Source organism: Tachysurus vachellii, chromosome 10 (genome assembly GCF_030014155.1).
Source record: "Tachysurus vachellii isolate PV-2020 chromosome 10, HZAU_Pvac_v1, whole genome shotgun sequence".
Classification (NCBI taxonomy): domain Eukaryota; kingdom Metazoa; phylum Chordata; class Actinopteri; order Siluriformes; family Bagridae; genus Tachysurus; species Tachysurus vachellii.
Genome location: NC_083469.1, coordinates 12,329,240 through 12,353,817, shown reverse-complemented (window position 1 = coordinate 12,353,817; position 24,578 = coordinate 12,329,240). Strand labels below are relative to the sequence as shown.

Genomic DNA, 24,578 nt, shown 5'->3' with positions numbered 1-24,578 from the left:
AGATTCAGACACTAAACATTAATTAAAAACATCAGTAGCAACAAGAAAAAAAGATGTCATGATGTCTCTAAGGAGAAGTGAAAAAGTAATGTGAGGTTGTCTCACTTATGCTTATCAGAAAAACAGACGGAAGACTCTGAATAGACGCACAGCGCATCTGAAAGCAGAAAGGCCAAATGGATTGTGTGCTAAAGTGATGATTTAGTTTTTTTTGCAGCTTTTCTCTGAGCAGGGGGAAAACAGCAGGTGCTCCTTACAGATGATTAGATACACATCCATTGATGTGGACAAAAAAAAATGATGGACAAGCAGACAATGACCAGCTTTCTTTTCGAAACAAGACTTGATGTGCTCCATCAAAGGCTTGCCAGTCCTCTGACAACAAATTGAGATCACAAGCTAATGCAGGAATCAATGAAAAGACCAATATTTTGACCGGATTTTATATAAATGGAATGGAACGTTTTTTGGGGGGAAAAATCCATTACACTTGCATACACATCCATAGACTGCAAATTTCAGCAAAGAAAAAAAAACTGCATAAAAGAAAAGCCCATTAGATTAATTAGCGTATGAGGAAACTATAAGCCTTTTCACAAAAAAGGGTTGGGTCAGGTTTTTCCCTTGAAAAAAACACACTTTTCATCGCGCTTCCATTAACTCAGACAAGATGTAGCTGAAGTCAGTTTTTTTACACTGCAATCTCCACTCTCCAGAAAAAGAACTGAACAGATGCAGCAATGGTATCTGGCAGGAAAATGGCTGAACTTTTCTGTACCACCATCTTAGCTTTTAGCAATTGTTGTTATTTAAGTGCATAGACTTGCATGAAAAGAGTGGTAAAAAAAATGGAAACTGTGTTTCAAGATAACCTCACATCCTATTCAACCTTCAAACACCGGTGGAACTCAAATAGCTTGGAGAGGTGTATCAGCACATTTTGTGCTCCACTGAGAACAGAGTCAAATCTACACTCACTGTTATTGCTCCTAATGCAATTTTCATTGCTGCTACCCGCGAGATAGGATAACGCAGCTCAGGCCAAATCCACCATCCAAACGGCCAGAGTTCCACTTTAAATTTGTCCTTGTGGCGTCACTGCATCTTGTATGATGGATAATAAAGACATAAAGACTGGCTTGCAAAGATGATTGTAAATGTATTAGTATTAATGATCAGTATGCTGCACTACACAACTATAGTTCCTGATACTCTTTTAACCTTCAACACTGGTGTTAAATGTAACTAGGCTTGGAGATTTTAATGACTTAAAATAAGCATAATTATATTTGCAGTTTGAAATTACACTTCAAACAAGATTCTACGTGTCGGTGAGCAGATTATGTTCTCGCCGGTTTTGTGTGAGTTTCCCTCAGGTTTCTTCTCACCTTCCAAAAACAGACTGGTAGATTGATTGGCTTTTTGCTAAAATGCCCCAGGTGCAAGTGTGTGTGTATGGTCTGGCAACCTATTCCTACAGCATGCCCAGTGCTCCTGGAATTGGCTTTTTGGAATCACCAGAACCCTGAACATGATAAAGTGTTTAATAAACATGACTGATGGAATAAAATAACTTGACTTGACTGACTGACTGACTGACTGACTGACTGATTGACTGACTTACTGATTGAATGAATGAATGAATGAATGAATGAATGAATGAATGAATGATTAAAAGTGTGGCTTCAAAGTTTTTTGCTATTCCATATTGATGTCATTCACCCTTTTGGAATTTTGTCTATTCAGGGCATCTTTTCCTTCCTCTCATCCTTTTTACACAGTCTTAAGGTGCAGATGTACAATTGGTCACAAATCCTACAGATCACAAAGCAACATTTTCACAATCAAAATCTCTTTCAGATAAAAAAAAGCTTTTTTCAACTTAAGAAGCTAATATCAGCCAAGGCATCTATGCATCACAGGGTTTAAAAAGGCTCTCTGTGTCTGCGCACACTGGGTTATGGGCTTTCTTTATTCTGTCTGTCTTGTGCTATTGTTGGACTTGTGAAAACATTCTGCGAAATCATATAATCTAGGTTTTTTTTTGTTGTTGTTTGTTTGAAAGGTTGATGAACAAAAGGAATAAAATGTACTTTTTCCAGGCATCATCCAACATGCACTTTCCTGAGATCAACAGCCACTTTTACCAGCTGAAGAGAGCATGCCAAAATCTGTAAGGTCAAAACAAGACAATTTTCTCCAAAAAATCCAAAACAAAAAGTGTTTCTCTTTATTTTAATGGTAAGCGGATTTATGAGTTGTGTGTAAATTTGCATGGAGATAGCCATTTATTCACCTCAGATAACTGGTGAATTAAAGACAGATAGGACTACAACTCCAAGCTCTTGAAGGGAAGAGGCAGAGTGAAGTGCTAATCTAATATGTCAGATAAAGTTTGACATTTACAATACATTTAAAAAAGAAAATCCCCAGTCATGGAACTTTTTTCCTGCCCATTAAAATGTAAATTTGCTCATTCAGTGCATGGAGATAAAAGGGCAGGATAAGTGCTGACCTTTTGCAACAATTATACACATTCATTTATTTGACAGAAGGAATGGCTACTGGCCCTGTGATATGAACCGAAGTCTTCACACCTGCAAGAGAATGGGAGGGTAAAGGAAGCCACACAAATGTGCCCTATAAAAGGAACAGAGTGGATCAACAACAGGAGAGAGGCAAACCTTTTAACCATGTCCTTGAAATACAAGCTGCAGGAAGCTAGAACATTTTGATGGACTTCAAACTCTTTGCCTTGAACAATTATTTTCAGGTCTGTAAATTCTTTCACTCGCCGCTGCTGGTTCAATTCTTTCAACATTTCTGTAGAACAAGAGAAAGAACACAAATAGCAATTTAAATTGAGCGTCAAAAGCACATGATTAAAAAGAGAATCATTTGTTTGTGTATCTAAAGAGCTGAAAAAGATGAAGGAAAATGGGGAATTAAAACTGTCAAATATACCGCGAGAGATTTGTGCGCCAGAAGAAAGCAGAAGGTCAACAATCTCATTAGAAAGAACATTTGGCTACACATCTACAAAAAAAACCACACGGGACTGTTTAAAATGTTTAATCCCGAAGGAAAAAGCTGTGATTTCGCATGGACTGAAATATTCACTGGTCTAAACTGCATTCTGCAGTAAACCTCTACACTTCTATAGAAAGGAAAGCAGAATAACACAAATAGAAAAAAAGAAAGAAAGAAAGAAAGAAAGAAAGATAGAAAGAAAGAAAGAAAGAAAGAAAGAAAGAAAGAAAGAAAGAAAGAAAGAAAGAAAGTATGATCAACACATTGTATTACTGTGTACTATATCTGTACTATTTCTGATTTTTTTTCACTGCAGTGTTATATTTTGTTCGTTTAATAAATAAACACTACAACATGAATGCACACGGACACTTTTCTCACTCTGGCACTGAATGTTCTCTTCTGTCAGGGTTAATTCAAGGATATTTGGATGAATCACAATTCTACAATTATGCTCAAAATGTTCATGTTTAATACTTGGTTATAAATCCTTTGCAGTTAATAAAGTATGTGAGTGATAGACATCTTCCCTGATGGAGCCATAGCAGGCCTGGAATAACTTTCTGCCTTCATCTCATCAGTCTAGACATGTCCTAGAACTCCGGATGGTATCTTATGCTGAATCTCTCGGGTAATGACAGTGAATTCATATCTTGATGCCACTCTTTAATACATCTGTGCCCATGTCCTGCAGCATGCTTAGGCATTGTGAAATGTTTTTTCTTCATGATAAAATACTTTGAACCTATCGTGAGATCATTTATGTAATTTGTTCAGCTGTATATTTATGAAATTATCTCATCAGCCAAGCATGTGGCAGCAGCACAGAGCATAAAATCAGGCAGATTCAGGTCAAGAGCTTCAGGTGTTGTTCAGCTTAAACATCAGAATAGGGGGAAAAGTGTCATTTCAGTGGCAGGCTGGTTTGAATATTTCAGAAACTGCTGATCTCCTCAGATTTTCATGCACGACAGTCCTGAAAGTTTAGATGTCAAATAAAGCAGAATAAATAAATAAATAAATAAAAATGCCTTGTTTGACGAGGCAGGCCAGGATGAGATGCCATAAAAGCGATGGTATCATAAATAACCACCACTGTTCTAATTGTTCTGAGCTACATTTTCAGCTCACCACAGACATAAAGTGTGGTTATTTAAGTTACTGTAGCCTTCCTGTTAGAATAAAGCCCTCTATTCTCCTCTGACCTATTCTCCCGGAAGTGCTGCTTACTAAATGTTTTTGTTTTTCAGTGTAAACTCTAAAGTCTGTATGTGAAAATCCCTAGAGATCAGTAGCTTTTCAAATACTCAAATTTCTAAAGTGGATGTTGAGTATGTGTACTGTATACAGTATATATATATATATGTTCAGAATATATGCATACATATGTGTGTGTGCCTGTGTGTTCTTTCTTATAACTTGTTCATCTCCACATCAGCACTGTAAAGTATATTAGCAAGATGACAGGGTTAGATAATAGGGTTTAAGAATTTAAAATCCCCTTAATTAAAAAAAAGAAACTCGAAAAACTGTAATGACTGCATATTAATGGCCTGACAAAAACTGAAGGGACATATGCGATCATCTGAGTAAAATGTTCCTTGTTAATTTGACTGGGGTATGTGAATAGCATGGCAGCTAATTATTTTTTATTTAAGTGGGTCAGTGTTCTCTGGAGGTGGACCTACGATTAACCAGCTCAAGCTATTCTTACTAAAGAAACAAAAAAAACATTGCTTTTGTCTAAAATAAAATCCTGGCAAGAAAACAAACAAACATTGGAATAAGAAGGAACCATGCACTTTACAAAGATGACAATATATTTCAGATGACTACTAATAAACAGACATTTTTGTTGTTTTTTAATACCTAGCAGTGTAATAAAGGATGCATGCAGGTACAGTATAGTCTACAGGGAGCGCTCTTTGTGCTCGGTTTAACTAGAGAGAATGCTGAAGTTGTGAAATCTGTCCTTCGAGCACAAAGGCATGCTGAATTGAGAACAATAGAAGCACAGATATGGGGATGAAACACACTCAAAAGCGCTCTCACTAGTAGGACACATGCGAGGATAAAGTCAGAATAAATGAATGCAAACACTGTTTACAAAGAGCCTCAGAGCTCACTGAATGAGACCATTCTTTTTCTCTCTCTCTTCCAATTAACCACAAAGCCATGTCTACAGATATGAAGGGCAAAGCCTGAGGCCAGGACAAGATAGATCTAATGCTTCTTGGTTTTGTGTAACAATTGTGTTGAATTGTGTAAACAGTCTATACACTTCTGTTAAAATTGCAGGGTTTGTGATATAAGAAATGAAACAGAGATAAATTACATCAGGTGTTTTTCGACATTTAACTATAGCAACAGACTGAAAGTAAGAAATCAAATAGAAATGTTAATGGGGGAAAAAGCAAAAACAAAAATAACTATATAATATAATATAATATAATATATAGAATATAAAGATAATAAGAAAACGTAGCAGGGAGGCTGCCAAGAGACCAACAGCAACAGTTAATGAGCTGCAGGAATATCTGGGGAGTCCTGGTCACTCCCTGTGACAATCTCTGGTGTTCTGTAGATGTCTGAGTAAGCTGGTAAGACAGATGCCCTTTCTCACAAAAATATCTAAGCTCATTTAAAATCACTCTAAACCATGTAGCAAAATGTGTTATTGTCTGATGAGACCAAGCAAGAAAGGTTTGGCCAAAATTTAAAAAGACATGTTTTTGACAGATTATCACCCAAAGAGCACTATACCCATAGTAACGCATGGTGGTGGCAGCATCAAACTCTGGGGTTGCTTCTCTTTAGCTAGCACTAGAAATCTGCTCACGATAGACAGAATAATTAACAGCTCCAAATACCAATATATTTTGCTGCAAAATAAGAAAAAATAAAGGCCTAACCCTTAAATAAAAAAGGAATGGTTCAAGAGAAGAAGATCATTTACATTTAATCATGTAGCAGGCTTTTCTTGATGAACAAGGATTGAGGAGTTTTGAACTGTCTGATTGAGTCCAATTCTACATCTTATCAAAAAACATGTGGAATTAAAGAGTTCTGTGAAAAGGAGATCCCCTTACAATTTAGTAGATTTGGAGAATATTGCAAGGGAGAGTGGAATAAAATTGTCAAATAAAGATAATACTAAGTTGGCAGACTCTTACCCAAAAGTGCTGTATTACAAAAACAATTATTATTGTTAAGAGTTATACTTATGCAACCAGGTTATTATACGTTTTTTTTTTTTTCTTCTGAAAAATCAGATCTGTGATTATTCACACAGTGCCTTTTTATCAAGCCTTCATCAGTCAAGGTTTAAAAGCTCACCCATACTCCAGGCACTTTAACTTGAACCTCTGCTTCAATTTGACCTGCTCTTCAAGGTTAAATCAGTGCCAAATATTGGATATTCTCGCAGCAAACACTCCTAGAAAAACTAAAGTTCACATTGTAAACCTCTCTATTGGGAAATTAACTGTTTCAACTGATTTTCTCTCTATTGAAAGATTTGAATATTAGAGTATTAAAGCAAAATATTAATATTACAAATTGCACATGTAACATAATTAATACATTAATTAATTCATTGTTTTATGTGCAGTGGATATAAGCCGTCTACACAACCCTGTTAAATAGCAGGCTTAAACCAAGTATAACAAGATAAATCAGATGTCAGAACAATCAGAAGCATTTTAGGGAAAAATAAGGAAAATCAAAAGATTATAATAACCTGGTTGCATAAGTGTGCACACCCATTTTCTTTTACTGGGGATGTGTTCAAAATGTTCAAAAGTAAATTAGAAAAAAGTTCTGAGAAATTAGAAATCCCAGAAATGATTCAGATTATCCCCAAAATAGAGATCAGTTGTTTCTGTAGGAATTTCTTCACGTTTTATCTGACTGCTGCAACCAAGATCCACAAAGATGTTTGTAATTTCATGCATGTAATTTACTTGAAATGCATTGATCACAATAGGGGTATAAAAGAATGAACAAAACATTAAATGTACATGAAACATTGTAAAGGCCCTCATTGACAAATATAGAAATTGAAGCACCAGGGTTTTTAGTGCAAAACCTCTATGTGTCTACTGCTGAACTGAAGGTAAAAAGGAACTGTACACTTTTTGTACAACAATGACCCAAAGCAGACTAAAACTCTCTGTAGTGACCCGAAGTGGACTAGACACGGGAGAGGCACTTAAAATTAGATGGATCTAGAATGTTTCTGAAGGACAGAGAAAAAAATATTGCCAAGTCAATGCAATCAAAAAGTGCTTTGACACTACACTTGTGCAACTAGCTTATTGTACGTTTTTATATATTTTTATTTCTTTAAAATATTTCTAATTGTTTTTAATTTTTTTTTGTAAACTTTGTAATTCCACATTAAAGATGCGGAAAAAGTTCCACATTAAAAAATAAAATATAATTTATCTTGGTTTCATTTTTTTCAAACCTGACATTTTAGCAGGGCTGGGTAGACTTTTATAGATTTTGTGTCAATTTGCCAAGCTAAAATACACAATATAAATAAACCTCAATGAACATTTACTTAAAAAAGTCAATTATTGTCTGTGGTGGGGACCTACGCTGTGTGTTGAAACAACACTTAGTTAGAAAGGCATTAGTCATCTTTATTCAGACTGATGTTTTTATAATAACTACATTTGTTAAATTGTACTATGACAAAATTAAAAAGTAGCCTGAATAAAAATAAATGCTGAAAATCATTTTGCTGAAGTATATTTATAATTCCTTAAAATTCAGCAACCAAAGTATGTCATAAAGAGATAAAAAAAAATTACATAATATTTAATATTTTATTCAACTGGTAGAACAGATTATCAGTCTTATTGTATTCTGTCCAGATCCAGATCCAATATCTAAGTCTTGATGTAGATATGTTATGTTATGTTATGATATGTTATATCTAGAGGATACATAAATAGGACGGTTACTGCAGGCTTGTTTATTACTGTTTTCCACTTAAAAATAGCTCTTTATTAAAAAGACTCCAAACCAGCGTTGATGAACGTATTTTCTAAGCTACTAATCTGCTAAAACCTCTGAGCTCTCCGGGTGCCAGGGGATATCATTGCTCCAGCAGTAGAGTGCAGGTCAAGAAGCTGACGGATGTGTCTTGTTGATGGAGGAGAGAACAACACAGAGCTGGGGCATGTTTGGAGTGAGCTGTTGCTTTGAATACAATAACATGCCTTTGATATTTCATTTCACACTGAAAGTGTAAGAGGTATAACTCACTCCCACTAACACACATTATTATGAACAAGGGATCACATGTCATTAATGAGCACCGCAATTAATTTCTCCAATCGCCCAAATTAATGAGCTATCCACTCGCTTTGCTTTAATCACAGAGAGCAGAATTGACTATGTCAAAAAGAGCAAATTGGTTTTCTGTTTTGTGTTTCCACTCATGAGGTCAGCATTTGCTTTGCATTGTATCACTGCTAATGTTGAAGACAGCTCTGTGATTACATTTTTTGTGTGTATTTACGCTTGTATGGACAGTGGAAAGTGAATAGAAAGTGTTTGTTATTTCTTTTCATATTTTTTCTTTACTCTGACACAGAACCTTGGGGAGCTTATGAATGAACTTAAGGGATCTTAAAGACAGCGATGATGATCTATTGAACGGACCTTCCATTCTCAGTGACAAGCTGATAAGTAGAGAGCGAAGCTGCTCTCTGTCTTCACATCGCTCCCTCTATAGAAGATTAATATTACTAGTGATGCAACATGACATGCAATTTAAAAAAGAGGCAGTGGAACAGATTTTTTGCCTTTAGCTCAGCAAAATATCTAGATTCTACCGTCGGCCAAAAGTGCATACTAGTGCCGCCACACAATTTTCCATACTGATTACATGACCAACTGCTTTCCAGTTGTTTAATGTAAGCAAAGCGGGAAATGTATTATTTAATGCCCCTAAGACAGAAAACAGAAAGATAAATTACGCTCACCAGTTTCTGCAACATCACAGACTGCTGCACAAACAGCATATAGCAATTATTATGGTAAAACCGGGATTATATCTATGAATATATACCAGTTGCTGATTTTTAATGGTGAATAAAGAAGCACCATGAAGAAACAACTAAAAGTGAAAAAAAAAAAATACTACCCACCGTCCTCTACCTTTAATTCTATGTCACTCTCATTAATCATCAAGGCACTTGTTTGTTGAAAAACTGCAGAATATTGCAGAAGCTAACCCTAAGACTTCATGAAGTTATCATAATAGCATTTGCAGGAGGAAAAAAAGGAAAACAAGTGGAAAAGAAAAACAAAGCAGAGTGCATTTATCCGCTTGGAGAAAGAGATGAATGAGAGCATTTATTGAGGGTGATAGTCAAGAAAGTAATAAATGTGTGCAAGATTATCAGCTGTTTTGGACTGAGAAAGCAGGTTTTTCCCAGGGTTATTGCTTTACCCACACATTTAGAAAAATCAAAATAAACAACACAATAGCTTAAATTTGAATTCAAAAATTGAAGTCGAGGACAATTTTACCTTTGGGATGCCAAGGGTCTGTGAACTCATACTTCCCCATGCCGACCGTGCGGAGCATCTGCAGGCCATTGGCAGTCTCTTGAGTGGTGCAACCTTTGGTAGGAGGAGGATGTGAAGACGCTTGTCCGTTTATCATCGGGACGCTGCTGGTTAACGTGGATGGCTGCACCATGGGGTGGGTTAGATGGCCATTGCCCAGCACTGCTTGGGCAGTCTGAGTGACCTGACATACTCCAGGCATTGGGGACATGGCGATAGGGGGCAGGCCAGTAAGCCCTAGTGTCTGGCTGTGCACATTGAGCACCATGTTGGCCATTGGCTGCGAGGGCGGTTGGGTAAGCTGATAATGCGAGGGCAGGAGCGGGTGAGGCGGGGGCACTGCGGTTTGAAGGGGGGGAGTGGCACCTATGATGGGTGCCTGGACAGTCACTCCCTGGCTATAAACCGGTGTCTGCGGAATGCCGTAGGTGTGGGAAAGAAGACTTGCCTGGCTCACTGTGGGCACTGCTGGAGGCCATATCTGACCTGAGGAAAGGAAGTCAATATGTGACTCATATGCTCTGTTCTGATTTAAAAAAAAAAAATCCATTAAAAATGATAAAGGTAAGATGGATTTTCAGATGATTTTAGCTTAACAACAAGGTTTCAAAAACACACCGGCATTCATTACCTGTATTATCTTTCTCCCTCAGTTGTTTGCTAGGGGGTTCGTCTGTGTCCCAGGGAGTAGACTGGTTAATGGGCGTCTGTCCCCATCTAACACTGGGAGTAAGAACAGGTCCCGCAGTTTGGTTTTCTACTACTGCATGTGCTGAGACCTGCTTCAAATAAGACAAGTAAACAGGCTAAACAGAACACCCTGAGCTTTAATCATCATCCACAATCCCAAATTACACATAGTGTGTCAGACACTGGTAGATTATTGTGCTTTCTTAATATTCCATTCTCTTCTGCTCATTTAATTATGCTGCTGTTCTAGTTTAGTGTCATCAATAATGTAGGAAAACCCAAGGTCGGTTGCCAGCAATTTGACTTGGCAAAAGGAAGGGAGATCTATACAGAAAACATTTGACTAATTATCTCTGCTTCACACGTCTCTAAATCAAAGAAGAGACCCAGTATGAGAAAAGATATTTCACACTTATTTGGAGGAATTGTCTCATTACACTGGCAATGAAAAACAGCACAAATGACTTTGAGACTTGATAGTTGAATATTACCTGCAGAGAGACTAAATGTATATGCCACTATACCTGACACAACAGGCAGAACATATTTCTTTGGTGTTGCAGAGCAATTACATGTCTGCACAAAAGACAACGCAAACAGATTTATTAAAACAGTTCATCTTAAGTCATGAATACGTCTCCTGGATTATTAATATGACAAGCTCATAAAGAGAAGCAATGCAATCACTGAAACATTCAAATCATAAGCACAACCCTATTCAATTAGTAGGCTGTATAGTTTAATTGCCTTAAATCTCTATTTAAATACGTTACTGTGTCACAAATGCCTATTTCAATAAAGACAATTCATGATCTGCTTTTGTACCATTATGGAAATCATTCCCTTTCATCATTCATCATGCAGGCTGACTATGAAAATACACTAGTGAAGTAGAAGAAAGCGCAAACAGTAATCAGTGAGATCAAGGAAATGGGGGAAAAAACATAAAAACACCTATTTTCATCAAACATAAACAAGCGCTAATAACTGGATCACAGCTTTGGTTTAATTCAGATAATTCAGGGAATAATATTAGAAAAAAAACAGGCACAAGGGTTTCATTTGCATCAAGTGTGTTTACGCAAAATCAACATACAGTAAATCCCTGTATGTTATATATTTATAAAGGTATTTCACTAACTCCATCAGCACACTGCTACAGTATGTCCACCAATTTTGTCTCTAACAATGCCCTTATAAATCATATTTAAAGTGGTAAATTCTATACCGTTGTCATTGTTATTCATCAGGAATGTTGTACAGAGCAGAGACAGGGGCCAAAAGCCAAAGATCAGTTTAGATAACAAAGCAGCTAGTTGTTATAATGAGCCACTGAATATTCATTACACATTGCATTGTGTGAACTCAGTAGCACCATGTGATACTGTGCTAAAGAAAAATACTCAAGCAAATAAAATTGTACAAAATCTAAAATACAAATATTTTGTTAATTACATTTAAAATGGTCAAATCACTAACAGTGTAGTAAAAGGGTAAGAAAATAAATAGAATAAAAGAAATGTCTTTGTATTATCTGTTTAACTCTCAACTGAAATTCTCAACAAGCAATGATTATTACTTTATATAGACAAATTCATGCCGATATTCAATAAATAAGAATAAAATTAAATGTAAAAAGCCTAAAGCACAGGTAGGTTATGCAAATTTTAAAGCTTGAACAAATCTTAAAGCGCAACAAATGGTTAGATTACATAATGATATAATTTACTCATTTCTCATGGTCAGTCCATCAGTGGTGTATGTCTAAATTCATATCATGTACAAGGCGTGAACGTGAATGTGGGTAATGACATTCGCTGCTTTTTTAAAAATGAAAGAAATTATGAATGAAAATTAAAAGCAAGCTCCCAATGTTCTTTTGGTAAGTTAGAAATTATTAGCTTTCTAAAGATTCTATTCTTTTTTGTTTTCATTTTTCTCTCTGGTAAGGAAACTCCTTTTATTATAGGGTTCTATACAGATTGATTCCATCAGAAGGACAAACTGAAGAACCATATAGTAAAAATTGTACGTAAAATTTAGTTTTATTTCTGCAGCAAAAAAAACAACACATCAAACAACAAAAGTAAATAAATAGGTAAAATAACGTGGGGATGATGGTAGAAAGAGTTGATTCTGAAACTGAAAGCATGCAGCACAGCAGTGTGCCACAGAAGCTCCTTATAACTTAATGATGAATGTAAGATGTCAAGCCTACAGCAGCATCTGGGAGGTTCACCATGTTCTAGACCAGCCTCAGGAACTTTCCCAAAACAAGTCTGGATCGGCCTTTTCGAGCAGGCGTGTGCAGCCTAACTGACTCTAAACTAGCCGAATGAGATTAGAGAGTGAAATGCAACCTGCAGCTTCAAAAGTGCTAACAGTGTAACGATACGCTGCTGTCATGAGTCGATTTGATGCACGATACCGGCTTCATGATTCAGTTTGATCCTCAAAATAACAAAATTTTCAACAAAATTTGAATGATGAAAAGTTTGTACCGAAAGACTGTTGTCTGTCTGTGCAAAGCTAAACAAATCAATCAAACAAACAAATAAATAAATGTATCAATTCAATTCAAAATTTTGATTAAATAAACAAAAACTCTCTGGCCCTGGTGTAATGATTGATTGAAACTTAATGAACTCTGCAGCAACGCCTGAGGCATCATTTTAATAGGAATAGAGCTTCAAAGTTGGCTAAAATGCCCGACTTCCACTGTCTCGTTCTTGTAGATCACAGCAGGCTCGTGTTCAAACAGTGCAACTTCTCTAAATGTGTAAATACATTCTCACAAAGTGTCATGATGTATCATTACACACTGGAATTCACTGCCGCTTTGTAAGAATTTTATTTTAATTTTATCTCAAGGACAACAATAACTGCAAGAGAAATTCCTTTAGGATTGTTCATATCTTTTCACTTGATATAAAAGTGTTAATGGTCCTTTACAACAAAAGATAATAAGAAGAAAAAAGTGTAACCTTCTGCAGTTTTGTCATACAGCAGTATTGTATAACTGCTTTCAGCTTGAATGAAATACTTTCAGACTAAAATCCACTAAGCCTGTTTTGTTCCATGGTTGACAGGCAAAACTACAGAAGAACTGATGTACCATACAGATGGATGATGCTTTTTAAAGCACAAAGGTAGTGAAAATTTTAAAGCTTACTAAACAATACTAATACCGATGTATACATTTATTAAAATGCATCAAAGTGGAATTTAAAAGTTTGCTTAAGTCTTGTAAAGGTTTTGTTCCACAGGCAGCAGTTATGTTACTAGTCACTACTTTACTGTCTCTTAATGTTCTTGTTACAGTTCATCTGCTTTCTATGTTTATTTGGCATGTATGTTTGCCATTTATTATTAAGGAGAAACAACAATATTAATACTGCTAAAAAATTGTATATTTGTGTATCGTATTAAAATCCTTCCATGTACAATCACCCTATTATAAACACTTCTGTTTGCCATATAATGTGTAAATACACACACCCAGGTAACATTAGTGTAACAATATGAGATTTTCAAATTTGCCCCGGGTGTAAATAAATTCACTAGCGGTTGGTTATTGGCTAACTTGCTTGTACGTACTTGGTGCATTCTGCTTGGAAAAAGCAAACAGTAAATATTTCATTTCAGGAGAGGGATCTTACTGGATTCTACTGCCAGCCTTATATTTTGGTTGCTCATCCTGAATACTAAAAGAGTGTGCGAGGTGTGTGTGTGTGTGTGTATCTCTGTGTGTGTGTGTGTCTCTGTGTGTGTGTGTGTGTGTGTGTTTACATCCGTGTCAGGACTCATTAGAGATCGCATTTCATCCTTCGTAAATGCTTCACAAGAAACACTTTCAGTTACACACAAACATACACACTGATGCGGAATGCTATTAAACTAATACTACACGGATTTGTATTTATATGAATGGGTTTAGATTGTATTACAGTCAATTAAACATAACAAGGATTAAATCATAATCAGCCATGCCACATCACTATTAATTCTCTCGAGAGGCAGAAAACTGATGTCCTTCATCAAAATGAGCAAAATCCATAACACAAAGTATCAAATAAACAACACATTGAATAAATGATATTTAAGCTTCAACAGAAGAGAAGACTATAGATGTTTTAATGCTGCATTTATATAAACATCAATGATTTAGGCAGAGTAATGCTTTCTGCGAGACACTGGTTTAAAAACTGATCAAACCTGCAAATACTGTAAGTAATACATGGCAAAACATCCTTGGAAAAAATCACAGTGTCTCAAAGATTACAGAATTATTACAGAGACTCTTCCTGTAATGACTAACAACACTAGAGAGAGATGCACAGGGATGATATGCCACTATTAAATGCTAACCATTTCATATTTCTGTACATTCTTTTAAGGTTTAAGCATGTTTTAATTTCAGGGTTCAAATCCTGAGACGACCATAAAAACCTCTCTCACTACATGAGCTCCTGCAAATGTGTGAGTTTCTATATAAGAACTCACTAATGTGCGTAACTCCGAACAACAGACTTTATTATATTGTATAACTGGTGTAAGTTACAGCAGTTTATAGTTTATTTATTTCTATTAATGCAATCCAAAAGAATTCCATAAAGACAACGAGAATGAGAAAATTCCATTAGAAAAAAGTAATGGCACCCTATACAATGTGGCAGAGTTTGTTTGGGTCTATGATAGATGTTTACCGATTTGTCACTAAATGCATATCAGCTGCCCTAAGAACACGCCTGGTAATTTATTCTGGGGTTAATTTTTTAGGTCAGTGTGGCTTACAAAAGCACCCATGCCCAAGTTTACCAAAAGTAATATACATTCAGCATTATATTCACATGTATACATTCATTCATTCATTTATTCATTTTCTATCGCTTATCCGAACTACCTCGGGTCACGGGGAGCCTGTGCCTATCTCAGGCGTCATCGGGCATCAAGGCAGGATACACCCTGGACGGCACACACACACTCTCATTCACTCACGCACTACGGACAATTTTCCAGAAATGCCAATCAACCTACCATGCACGTCTTTGGACCGGGGGAAGAAACCGGAGTACCCGGAGGAAACCCCCGAGGCACGGGGAGAACATGCAAACTCTACACACACAAGGCGGAGGCAGGAATCAAACCCCCAACCCTGGAGGTGTGAGGGAAACATGCTAACCACTAAGCCACCGTGCCCCCATGTATACATTCAGCATTATTATTTTTGTTACTGATTAATGATCCTGAACCCACTCAGACTATTCAGACAATTATTTCCATCAGAAATGTAGAGGAATATACTGCTTTAAGAGATAGATTGGGTTTTGTTTACCACGTTTTTGCACGCCACTTAAACACCTGCATCTTGGTTGTATGGACACACTTGAGATCGTTAGTTATCTTCTCTCCCCAGTATGCTGTGCTCATTATCCACATACGCAGCCGTTTTTGTCTCCGAACACATGCAATTCGTTTACATGTGCTGTGCTTTAGAGCTGTCAAAATGACAACATGTATAATATGTGACATGATATCATCTGTTTGCTGAGTAAAAGTGAACTCAGTGCAATCACTGATTGCAGCTTGCAGTTACATCTCATCCCTACAAGTGTGTGGAAGATCTCCTTCCTTTAGTTAAATAAGCCATCTCAATTCGAAATGGCATTCTTCCGTTCATCTAATCTTCTCGGCTCTGGCCAGGATCACCAGCTGCCTCTGAGAAAAAACCCAAAGCAGAGTACAAGCTGTCGTGCTCTTTATTTTCTATTCTTATCCTCGCTGTCAGCCTTGAAGCCTCCTCTTTAGCCCTGCCATGGGCATGCGCCTGCTCTGACAAAATCGAGAGGGAGCACTGATGCATCTGTGTGTTGAGGTCTGCTACAAAGTGGGCTCTTTCCTTCATGGCAGCTCTGCTGGCTCCTCAAGGAAGAGCCTGGGAGAGCTGGATGATCGCAGACTCTTAGGGGAGCTATGGTTGCTTTACTCCTTTATGTTTGAGCAGCTTCAGTATGTATCTGCTCGAGGATCAGACGAATCGTTCTTGGCCCCTGGTTTCTGGATTTCTCACTCGTAGCCGAAGGCACTGAGGGAGTAGCTATGTTCTTGAATGAATTTCATGTTCACATCACATCAATTGTGTCAGTTTCTGGTTTTCTCATCACTTAACAAATAGCTTTCCATCACTAAACTGACAATCTATGATCTACATCTCTATATTTCACATTCGACTGGCAGACTGTCGGGCAAGTTCCCCATCAGGATAAATCAAGGTGGTTACAGATTACAAATGATGAATAAAAGATCATCTCAGAGATTACTGATTATTGAATGTTGAAATATTGGAATTGTCTATGAGCGAGCCAGATTAAAAAAGGGCCTAGCAGCACATTTGCATGACATATTTGAACAGTTTTCTCATAGATTTCTTCCCTCTTCACTTCTCTTCATGAAGTAAATGATTTCCAAGTTCATGGGGCTCTGTGTTTTGGTATACTCAAACTATTTTGCATATTGCCATTTTAACAAAAATCTAAATGGGGCCGAACTTTGCTGAAAAAATTAAACCGTCTGCAAAGCTGAACAGCTGAAGGAGGGGAAAGAGGGCAGCCTGTAAATACTGAGACTGAGGATACTTGATAAACCTTCAGGCATCTTGAGAGCAGTCCAAAAAAAGATAGTGATGATCATGGGAAAAAAACAAATGGGAGCTCTGTCTGTGTGTGTGAGTGTGTGTGTGTGTGTGTGTGTGTGTGTGTGTGTGTGTGTGTGTGTGTGTGTGTGAGAGAGAGAGAGAGAGAGAGAGATCAGGAGAGAGACAGATACTATGCTAATACCCTCTCACACATACCCTCTTGCAGTATCTATTTACTAAATCTGTTGTGAACGTGATTTGCCTACAGATGCGGTCAAGACTCGGTATCAAGTGGTAAAGCTGCCTGTTACTGAAAGAACCTGTGTCTAAGTAACACATTAACATGAATGATAAACAGAATGGAATGATCATTTATTTTGAAAGTTACTTAACTAGCTTTGTAATAAATGGATCTTTCAGTAGTATTGTTTGTTTATAATTCTTTTAATCCCATGGCAGCATCAGTGGCTATTTTCATAGTAGGATCGCAGTATGGTAAAGCGAGACATTTTTGTAGCTCTTATACTATAGTAATGCCACAATTTCAACAACAGCAACAACTATACATGGTCCATCACTTTACCTTAATAAGAACTCCGGGATTTTCCTGGGTGAATTTTTTTATTTTTTGGTAAACACATCCCTGCTTATTTAACGAGAGCCAATGGAGTAACTCGGTACTAGTCTTTTAACTAGACACTTTCTTTCTTTTACTTTTGACAACTTAAGTAATTGATATTTGAAAGTAACCACTTTTTTACATACCTTATACCACTTATTCTTTTACTTCAGTACTGTTTATGTTTACGCACCCCATCACTGGTAACTAGTCATGTTAACAGGCTTTCAGGCACATACTTATCATTTTAACATGCCCTATTTAAAATGAAAGAAAAAGCAGAAAAGCAAAAGAAACAGCCTTGGGCAAGTGGATAATACTGTGTGACACTCATACAAGCCATAAAGAGATATGAGTAAGACTCTGGCAGGCTAACTGGAGAAAAACAGAAACATTTTAATCTTAATCTTATAGGCTAGCAATACAAAAGAAATAACGGCATCCCAACACTGCAGGCATTTTAGAGCAGATTTCATCAAGTCTTCCCCAGAAAAGCATAATTCCTCAGTTACATAATCAAATGACACAACTGCTTCTATCTGAAAACATTATTATGACTGAGCTTTAAGGTCATCTGTGGCTCAGCGATGCAATTTTGCCAACTGTGGGATAATTGACTAGCATCTCTGCAATTTGAGTGGCAGGTGTTACCTACAGTTTAGCAAAAAAACAACAAACAAACAAACAATTGGCATACAGTGAATGGTATCATTTCTGATCAGATGCAAATGTATGCGAAAATAAAAGCCAAAGCAAACACATAATGTTACATAAGCCTCAAAAATGAAAGGGCTAAAGTGGCTATAGACAACAAACAGTGTCATTTATATCTTTGGCGAAACTGCCAGCATTTCTTATCTATTGCTTCATCCGTGGAATCAAATGTACTAAAAACTGCAATATATATTACCCTTGGGGAAACAAACAATATGCAAAATGCAGAAATATATTACATTAGAGCCCACACTGTCCTTAATCTAGAGGCCTGGGAGCTGTGATTGTGTGTATCTCCACCGTCTCCCTTTTACTATTTGAAAGAATGTAGAGAAGTTTCTTCTTGACATGGATCAATAATCAGCCTTCCCGTCCATTATCAGAGATGGATGCTAGAGATATGAGGAATGAAACATCGTATGTGGGGATATGCTGGGGTAAGGTGGTGGCTCCAGGCCTTTCATGATGGATGATAGAAATTGACCCTAAGATCATCTACTGCTTTAATCTTTTTTTTTTCTTTGGTAAGTGCCAAAAAACACAGACAGCATGTGGGTATTTTCCTGAAATCTCCACCACTTTTAGGGCAGAGATAATACATAAAAGAGAGAAGGATAAATATAGAGGAAACTGGCTGAAATGAGACCTGATGGGCTGAATCATTGCTAAAAATCTAGTACAAGCATTTACAACTGCTTCTTTTAGAATTGCTCAAAATATCCCAGATATTACACTAGCCAAGCTCTCACTAACACCCTACATGAAGCAGAAGAGACCGTTAGGAAGTCTATGGGGCTCTAGGGTGTGGGTGGAATGAGTGTTACCTTGGTGGTGGAGGTGCTGCAAGTCGATGCTAAACGCTTGCCAGACAGCTCTGTGCTGCAGGTGCTGTTTGCCCCGGTGGCTGGCGTGGGCAGCAGAGAGGGCATGACCGGCAGCGGCAGTAGTCCAGGCCGATTGTTGGAGCTGTTGGCCATGGAGGTGGCAGAGACGACAGAGGAGCCGCAGCCATTAGCTGTGAGGCAGCTGTTACTGACACCACTGCGTTCTCTGCGCTCCCAGATGGGCCGCAAGTCCCGCTCAAAACGATGACTGTGGCGCGACATCCCGCAACAAATGACACAAAAAGAGGAGCTTCTGCTCAGGAGCTGGTAAGCACCTGGAAAAAACAATAACAATTAACTCTTTTTGCCAGAAGCCAAACAATTGTTGTTTTAGGTGCCCATGTTCAGCCATGAATTAGTTTTTTATTCTTGATACCCATTTCTGCTCTATAAGATACCCCAATGCTTGTTCATAAGCATCTTTTCAAGCAAATTTGTTGATGTTCATTTTAACCACTATAATTCTGTGTAAGATTTTCCCAACAGAGGTAGAAACGCTTAACACTGAAAACCAAATGTGTCCTAATTCGTGTGACAAATTTTATATCAGATTTGTTTTAAATCATACTGATTGAAACTGTCAGATAAGACAGTGGTCTGGAACACCAGTATACTGGTAAAGGGTTCAAATACAAGTAATAGTATAGTCTTAAAACAATGATGACTGGAAGAATGATATGTGTGGTGACCTGGGAAAACATGGGTGGATGTCTCTGTGGGTAACAAATTGAATTTTGGCCAATAATAATTTTGACATCTCTATTTTCAGAGAAGATAACTATATTTTATCAAAACGATATAGAAACGTTTAAATGCCGTGAATGACTTTTACTTCAAGGGAACGAGACAGTGACTGATGTGGATGATACTGATAATCAATGTGAGAACTCGATTCACAGAGGAAACTTTCAACTTTCAAGCGCTGTAACTTTAGACACAGGGGAAAAGAGACATGTAGTGCAGTTCAGGAAAGGCTGCAGTTTTTAGAATTATATAGAAAAGTCAAAAATGTGTCAGTGTGAAGAGTTTTCCCATGCCACCACCTACATAATCTTGAAGATTCTTTCCTGCTCATTCAAACGGTCTCTTTTCGGCAGTGCAGTCACCTTGACTGACAATTCCATGACAATTCACTGACTGTCTGAAACCTTTCATAGTCATATGGTAGAAGAGCTGGTATCAGATCTGACCAGTGCTGTGCCTCTGAAAAGACTGATAAAAATATATATTTTCCTGAATGCACCATGCTTTTATCTGGGAACCAGACAAATGAGAGTCTATATCTTTATTTGCCCCTTTGTGCTGTAAATGGAGACATTGCATTGTGCTCAGCCTTTAAAGACTGAATAAAGGGCTACAAAAGGTCAGATGTATTTATGTCTATTCAGCAGCAGTGCAATAAAAAAAAGAAATGACGGCTATAAGGAGCCGGTGTATGAGTAATAAATTTATCCACTTCATCATTTTACTATTACATATATATATATATATATATATATATATATATATATATATATATATATATATATACACAATGTTGTATTGCTCATGGCCATTACCCTTGAGATAAAGTGAGATGCTTAAGACTGCTTTATGATTATTTCATGGTAATAATTCCTTTTCCTTTTGCCAATTCATTTCAGGGAATTTATTTTTCTATTTTCTTATCTGTGTACATGATATATCATCAATAACAGTCAACATATAAATAAATATATTTTTAAATTTATTGTCTGATGATGCAAAAACAATTACATTTACCTTGACCTTATGATCCTGTCGGATCAATTCCAAAACTGAATCGGTTCTGATTCAATGATCATTTATATAAGTTACACAAATATTCTAGCTGTTGGTCTTGAGATATTGCACTATAGAGAATCTCAGAACAATGGACTGGTGGACGAACCGATCAGAGGGGTTATAAAAAAAAAATTGATAGAAAGAAAATGGGCCTTGAATTTCTTAATATTAGTTTGGAAGAAAGTAGTTTAGGTAAAAGAAACAGAAAGGAAATATCTGAAGAAAACATTTCTAGCTGTTTGAACTTGCTGTGAAATAAAATCTGTTTGAATCAATTCCAAAACACATTCAGTTCATCTGCTGGTTACAATGCTAATTCCCTGTAAATCCTACAAACCACTCGCTCTTGAGATATTGTGCTAGTGAGAATTTTGGATAGACTGACAGACCAACAGTAAATGTTGCCAAATAACTATAACATAAATGGGATAACCCTCTCTGGGACGAGCTGTTACTGAAAAATAATAAGCACCCATCATTTTTTATTTCTTTACACATATCATTATATGCCTAAACCTGCGCACGATGGCACTAGTGCATCAATCCTCGTACGTTTCTAAACCAAAACAACAAAATAGACAAGTTCCTGTCATTAATTTGCATTAAATATCTACAAAGCTACATTATATTACCTCCTAAACCAAACTGTCACAAACTTTCCTTAGTATGGTACAAAAGACAACTACACACAAAAAAACACAGCTTTTTTTTATATCTTGTTGGAGGGACTTCACAAAGCTAACATCTTTATATCTTTGCCTATACATGATATTTGGTGGAAAGGATTATGGTCAGTCTCTAAAAGAGGATAAAATGCAGCTGAGTTTGCTTGAATAAGAGCAGCAGTGTGAGGGCCGAGTAAAGCTCACATGACGGACAATCAGTAGCAGTGTGTAGTGCAATCAACAGCATCCAGATAACAAGCCTCTCTCTCAACACAGGCACTGTGGAGCAGGTCTAATTGCCCGAGCCCTCTAAAATCTGTCCCAGGGTATGTCAGGTACACTGCTGTGTTTCTTTTGGGAAATGAACAAAAAAGAAACATGCATCATAACACAACACACATCAATTATACAATAACAGTCATTTTAAGCATTTTGTAAAAGAAACAAAACAATGAAATATCTGAAACAATAATTATAGCAATTCCATGTTTAATATTTATCCTCTGAAAATCCTGAGCCTGAAAAAGCATGGTTTCGATTCGCAAAGTGATGCAGGTCTAAAAATAACGAGGCAAATTGAAACAGCCGAGTACAGGCTTGCTCAACAGGTCCACACAGCTTTTCTTGCTAGTGAAGATGGTGTGTGATGACAGCTAACAGCGGCACTCTGCAATTACAGCCGGGCTCTTGATTAATTTCAATACGAAAAGAAAATTTCCGAGGCTAAAATTAGAGAAAGGGAGGAAAAAAAGATGTCCATTGTGTGCACACAACTCAAGAAGCTACTAGATTTTGAGAAAACGCCTAATTCTTTGACATGAACCAACATGTAAACTGCAAAGCTTCTTTTAAGCTTCTTCTGTGCTGTATTTATTCAACATATCAATTGTCGTGACAAAATAAACGCACACTGCTGATGACGAGGCGTTTGTACAGGCATCTCTAGAATTTCTGGCACCCCTGTGTGAAAAAAAAAGACTTTGTGGAAAAATGTTTTTGTGGTTAATCAATTAAAAGAATTAAAGAAATCTAACCTGGGGTAAATAGATTCGCAGGGAAAATATACACATTCACGGCCACTTAGGAAACATGTGTATGCCGGGTCATGGAGTTATCCAATCATTTATTATGTGGCATCAGATATAGTTCAAGGTTCAAGGTTAACATCAAATGTAATAATTGACCATGGGATGGCTGTTTGACCTATAGATTTGTATTCCTGAAACTGCTAGTCTCCAGGAGTTTATTCAGAATAGTGAATAATGACAAACATAAAATGAGTATGTATGGTGTTACCAATACCAGTCGCTGGTAAGAGTATATTTTAACTAAATTCCATGCTATTGTCACCCCTGCATTTTATTCTTTACCAGCCTCCTTTCAATACATAACAGTATGGAGTCTTCCCATATAAAGATGATGAGATTTGGGGGATCTAGAAAGTCTGAGACACTCCTTACTCCAGAATTTATCCAGAACTTCCAGGGTCCAAAGGCCTCTCTTGTGGACTCTCCTGTTCTGCTAGCACCTGGTTTTCATTTGGTTTTAAATTTTTTATAAATTGAATGTATGTTTTGGATCAGGGCCTTTGGAAAAAAAAGCACCTCCAAATCATCAGAGGTCCTCCGTCATACTTAAAAGTGGGGATTTTGTTTCTACTCTGTATAACCATCCATTTACACCAAACCCACCTTCAGGGTTTGTTTCCAAAACATTATAGTACATTATAATGTACTATATATTATATACTACTATATACGGTAGTATTTAGTGACACTACGGGCACATATGTTGTGCTGAGTTGAAAATAAGGGTTCTTCCTGCATTCCTAAGTTGGCATAGAGACTTGGTGACCCTAAAATGTTGCCATCTTCCTCCATTTTCAGACAGGTTTATTACAGCACATGTACCTAAATTTATAAATCCCTCATGATTTTTTGTGTATTACCTATTTTTCCCCATGGGCATGAAGAAGGGAATTTGGCCTTTGTGTAATGTATAACCACTTAAACACTTAAAAAAGCTAAAATATTAATGGGAACATTGTTCAGTTTCTTTCATCCACTGTGCTGCTTATGCTTTAAAGAGACATTGAAAAACTGGAGTCTATCCCAGACCTGTGAGGGCACAATGCAGCAGACACCCTGGAAAAGGTGCTGATCCATTACAGGGCAAAATCGCACATGCATACTGCCAATTAACTTACGAAACCCCTGAAGCATGTCGATATATATATATATATATATATATATATATATATATATATATATATATATATATATATATATATATATATACTATAAGACCTGAAGACTTTAACAACAGTCCTGTTAATTTTGAGGTGGGATCCTCATGGATCATACATGTTTGTTCAGCTCATCCCATAGATGAGATCTACTTCCAGCTGATCAACTTCAAGAAATGACGATTCACATGATGCCTAAAATAATCTACTTTATTTATTTATTATCTTACCCAGAGCAGATGTTGGGCATTTTTTTCATCTTTACCATGGATGCCAATCATTTGAATGCTGACTGTAAATAGATGTGAAAAATGCTAATGAATATGTACTATATTAAATGATCTGTTTCCATACATAAAACGGTTAATTTGCCTAATTACTAAATGATCAGTGATGGTTTCCAGGCACTCGTATAATCATCGGAGGAAAAAAAGCACTTGTACTTGCAGGTCCTTAACATCCAGCCAAAGGTCAGATCTTGTTGGTCCTGCTTGGTGTTAAAATCTTCTGATCTCGATCAGTTCTTGTGAGAGATGCCTGTATGGCACTAAGCGCTCCAATAGTGAAAAGCTCCTACAGAAGATTGGATTAAACGCAATGAAGTTCACAATACACAATGCACAATACAGTCATTTAAGCCGGCAAATAACTACAAAAGCAGTTAAATATCTAGCTTTTGCAGCTAAATTGTATAATCATAGATAATTAT

The 24,578-nt window shown here is 36.9% G+C and overlaps 1 protein-coding gene across 2 annotated transcripts in view; it reads right to left on the bottom strand.

Moving 5' to 3' along the window:
* LOC132852804 (kelch-like protein 29) overlaps positions 1-24,578 on the bottom strand; it is an 84,409-nt gene that overhangs the window by 40,955 nt on the left and 18,876 nt on the right. Inside the window, exons 3-6 of one of the 2 annotated variants that reach the window (XM_060880247.1) lie at positions 19,097-19,431; positions 10,247-10,397; positions 9,577-10,101; positions 2,685-2,823 (exon numbers count right to left, since the gene is read on the bottom strand). In XM_060880247.1, the coding sequence (XP_060736230.1) occupies positions 2,685-2,823; positions 9,577-10,101; positions 10,247-10,397; positions 19,097-19,378 (1,097 nt within the window). In that variant the 5' untranslated portion in view covers positions 19,379-19,431. The remainder of the gene's footprint in view (positions 1-2,684; positions 2,824-9,576; positions 10,102-10,246; positions 10,398-19,096; positions 19,432-24,578) is intronic. The other variant, XM_060880248.1, reaches the window with a different exon arrangement.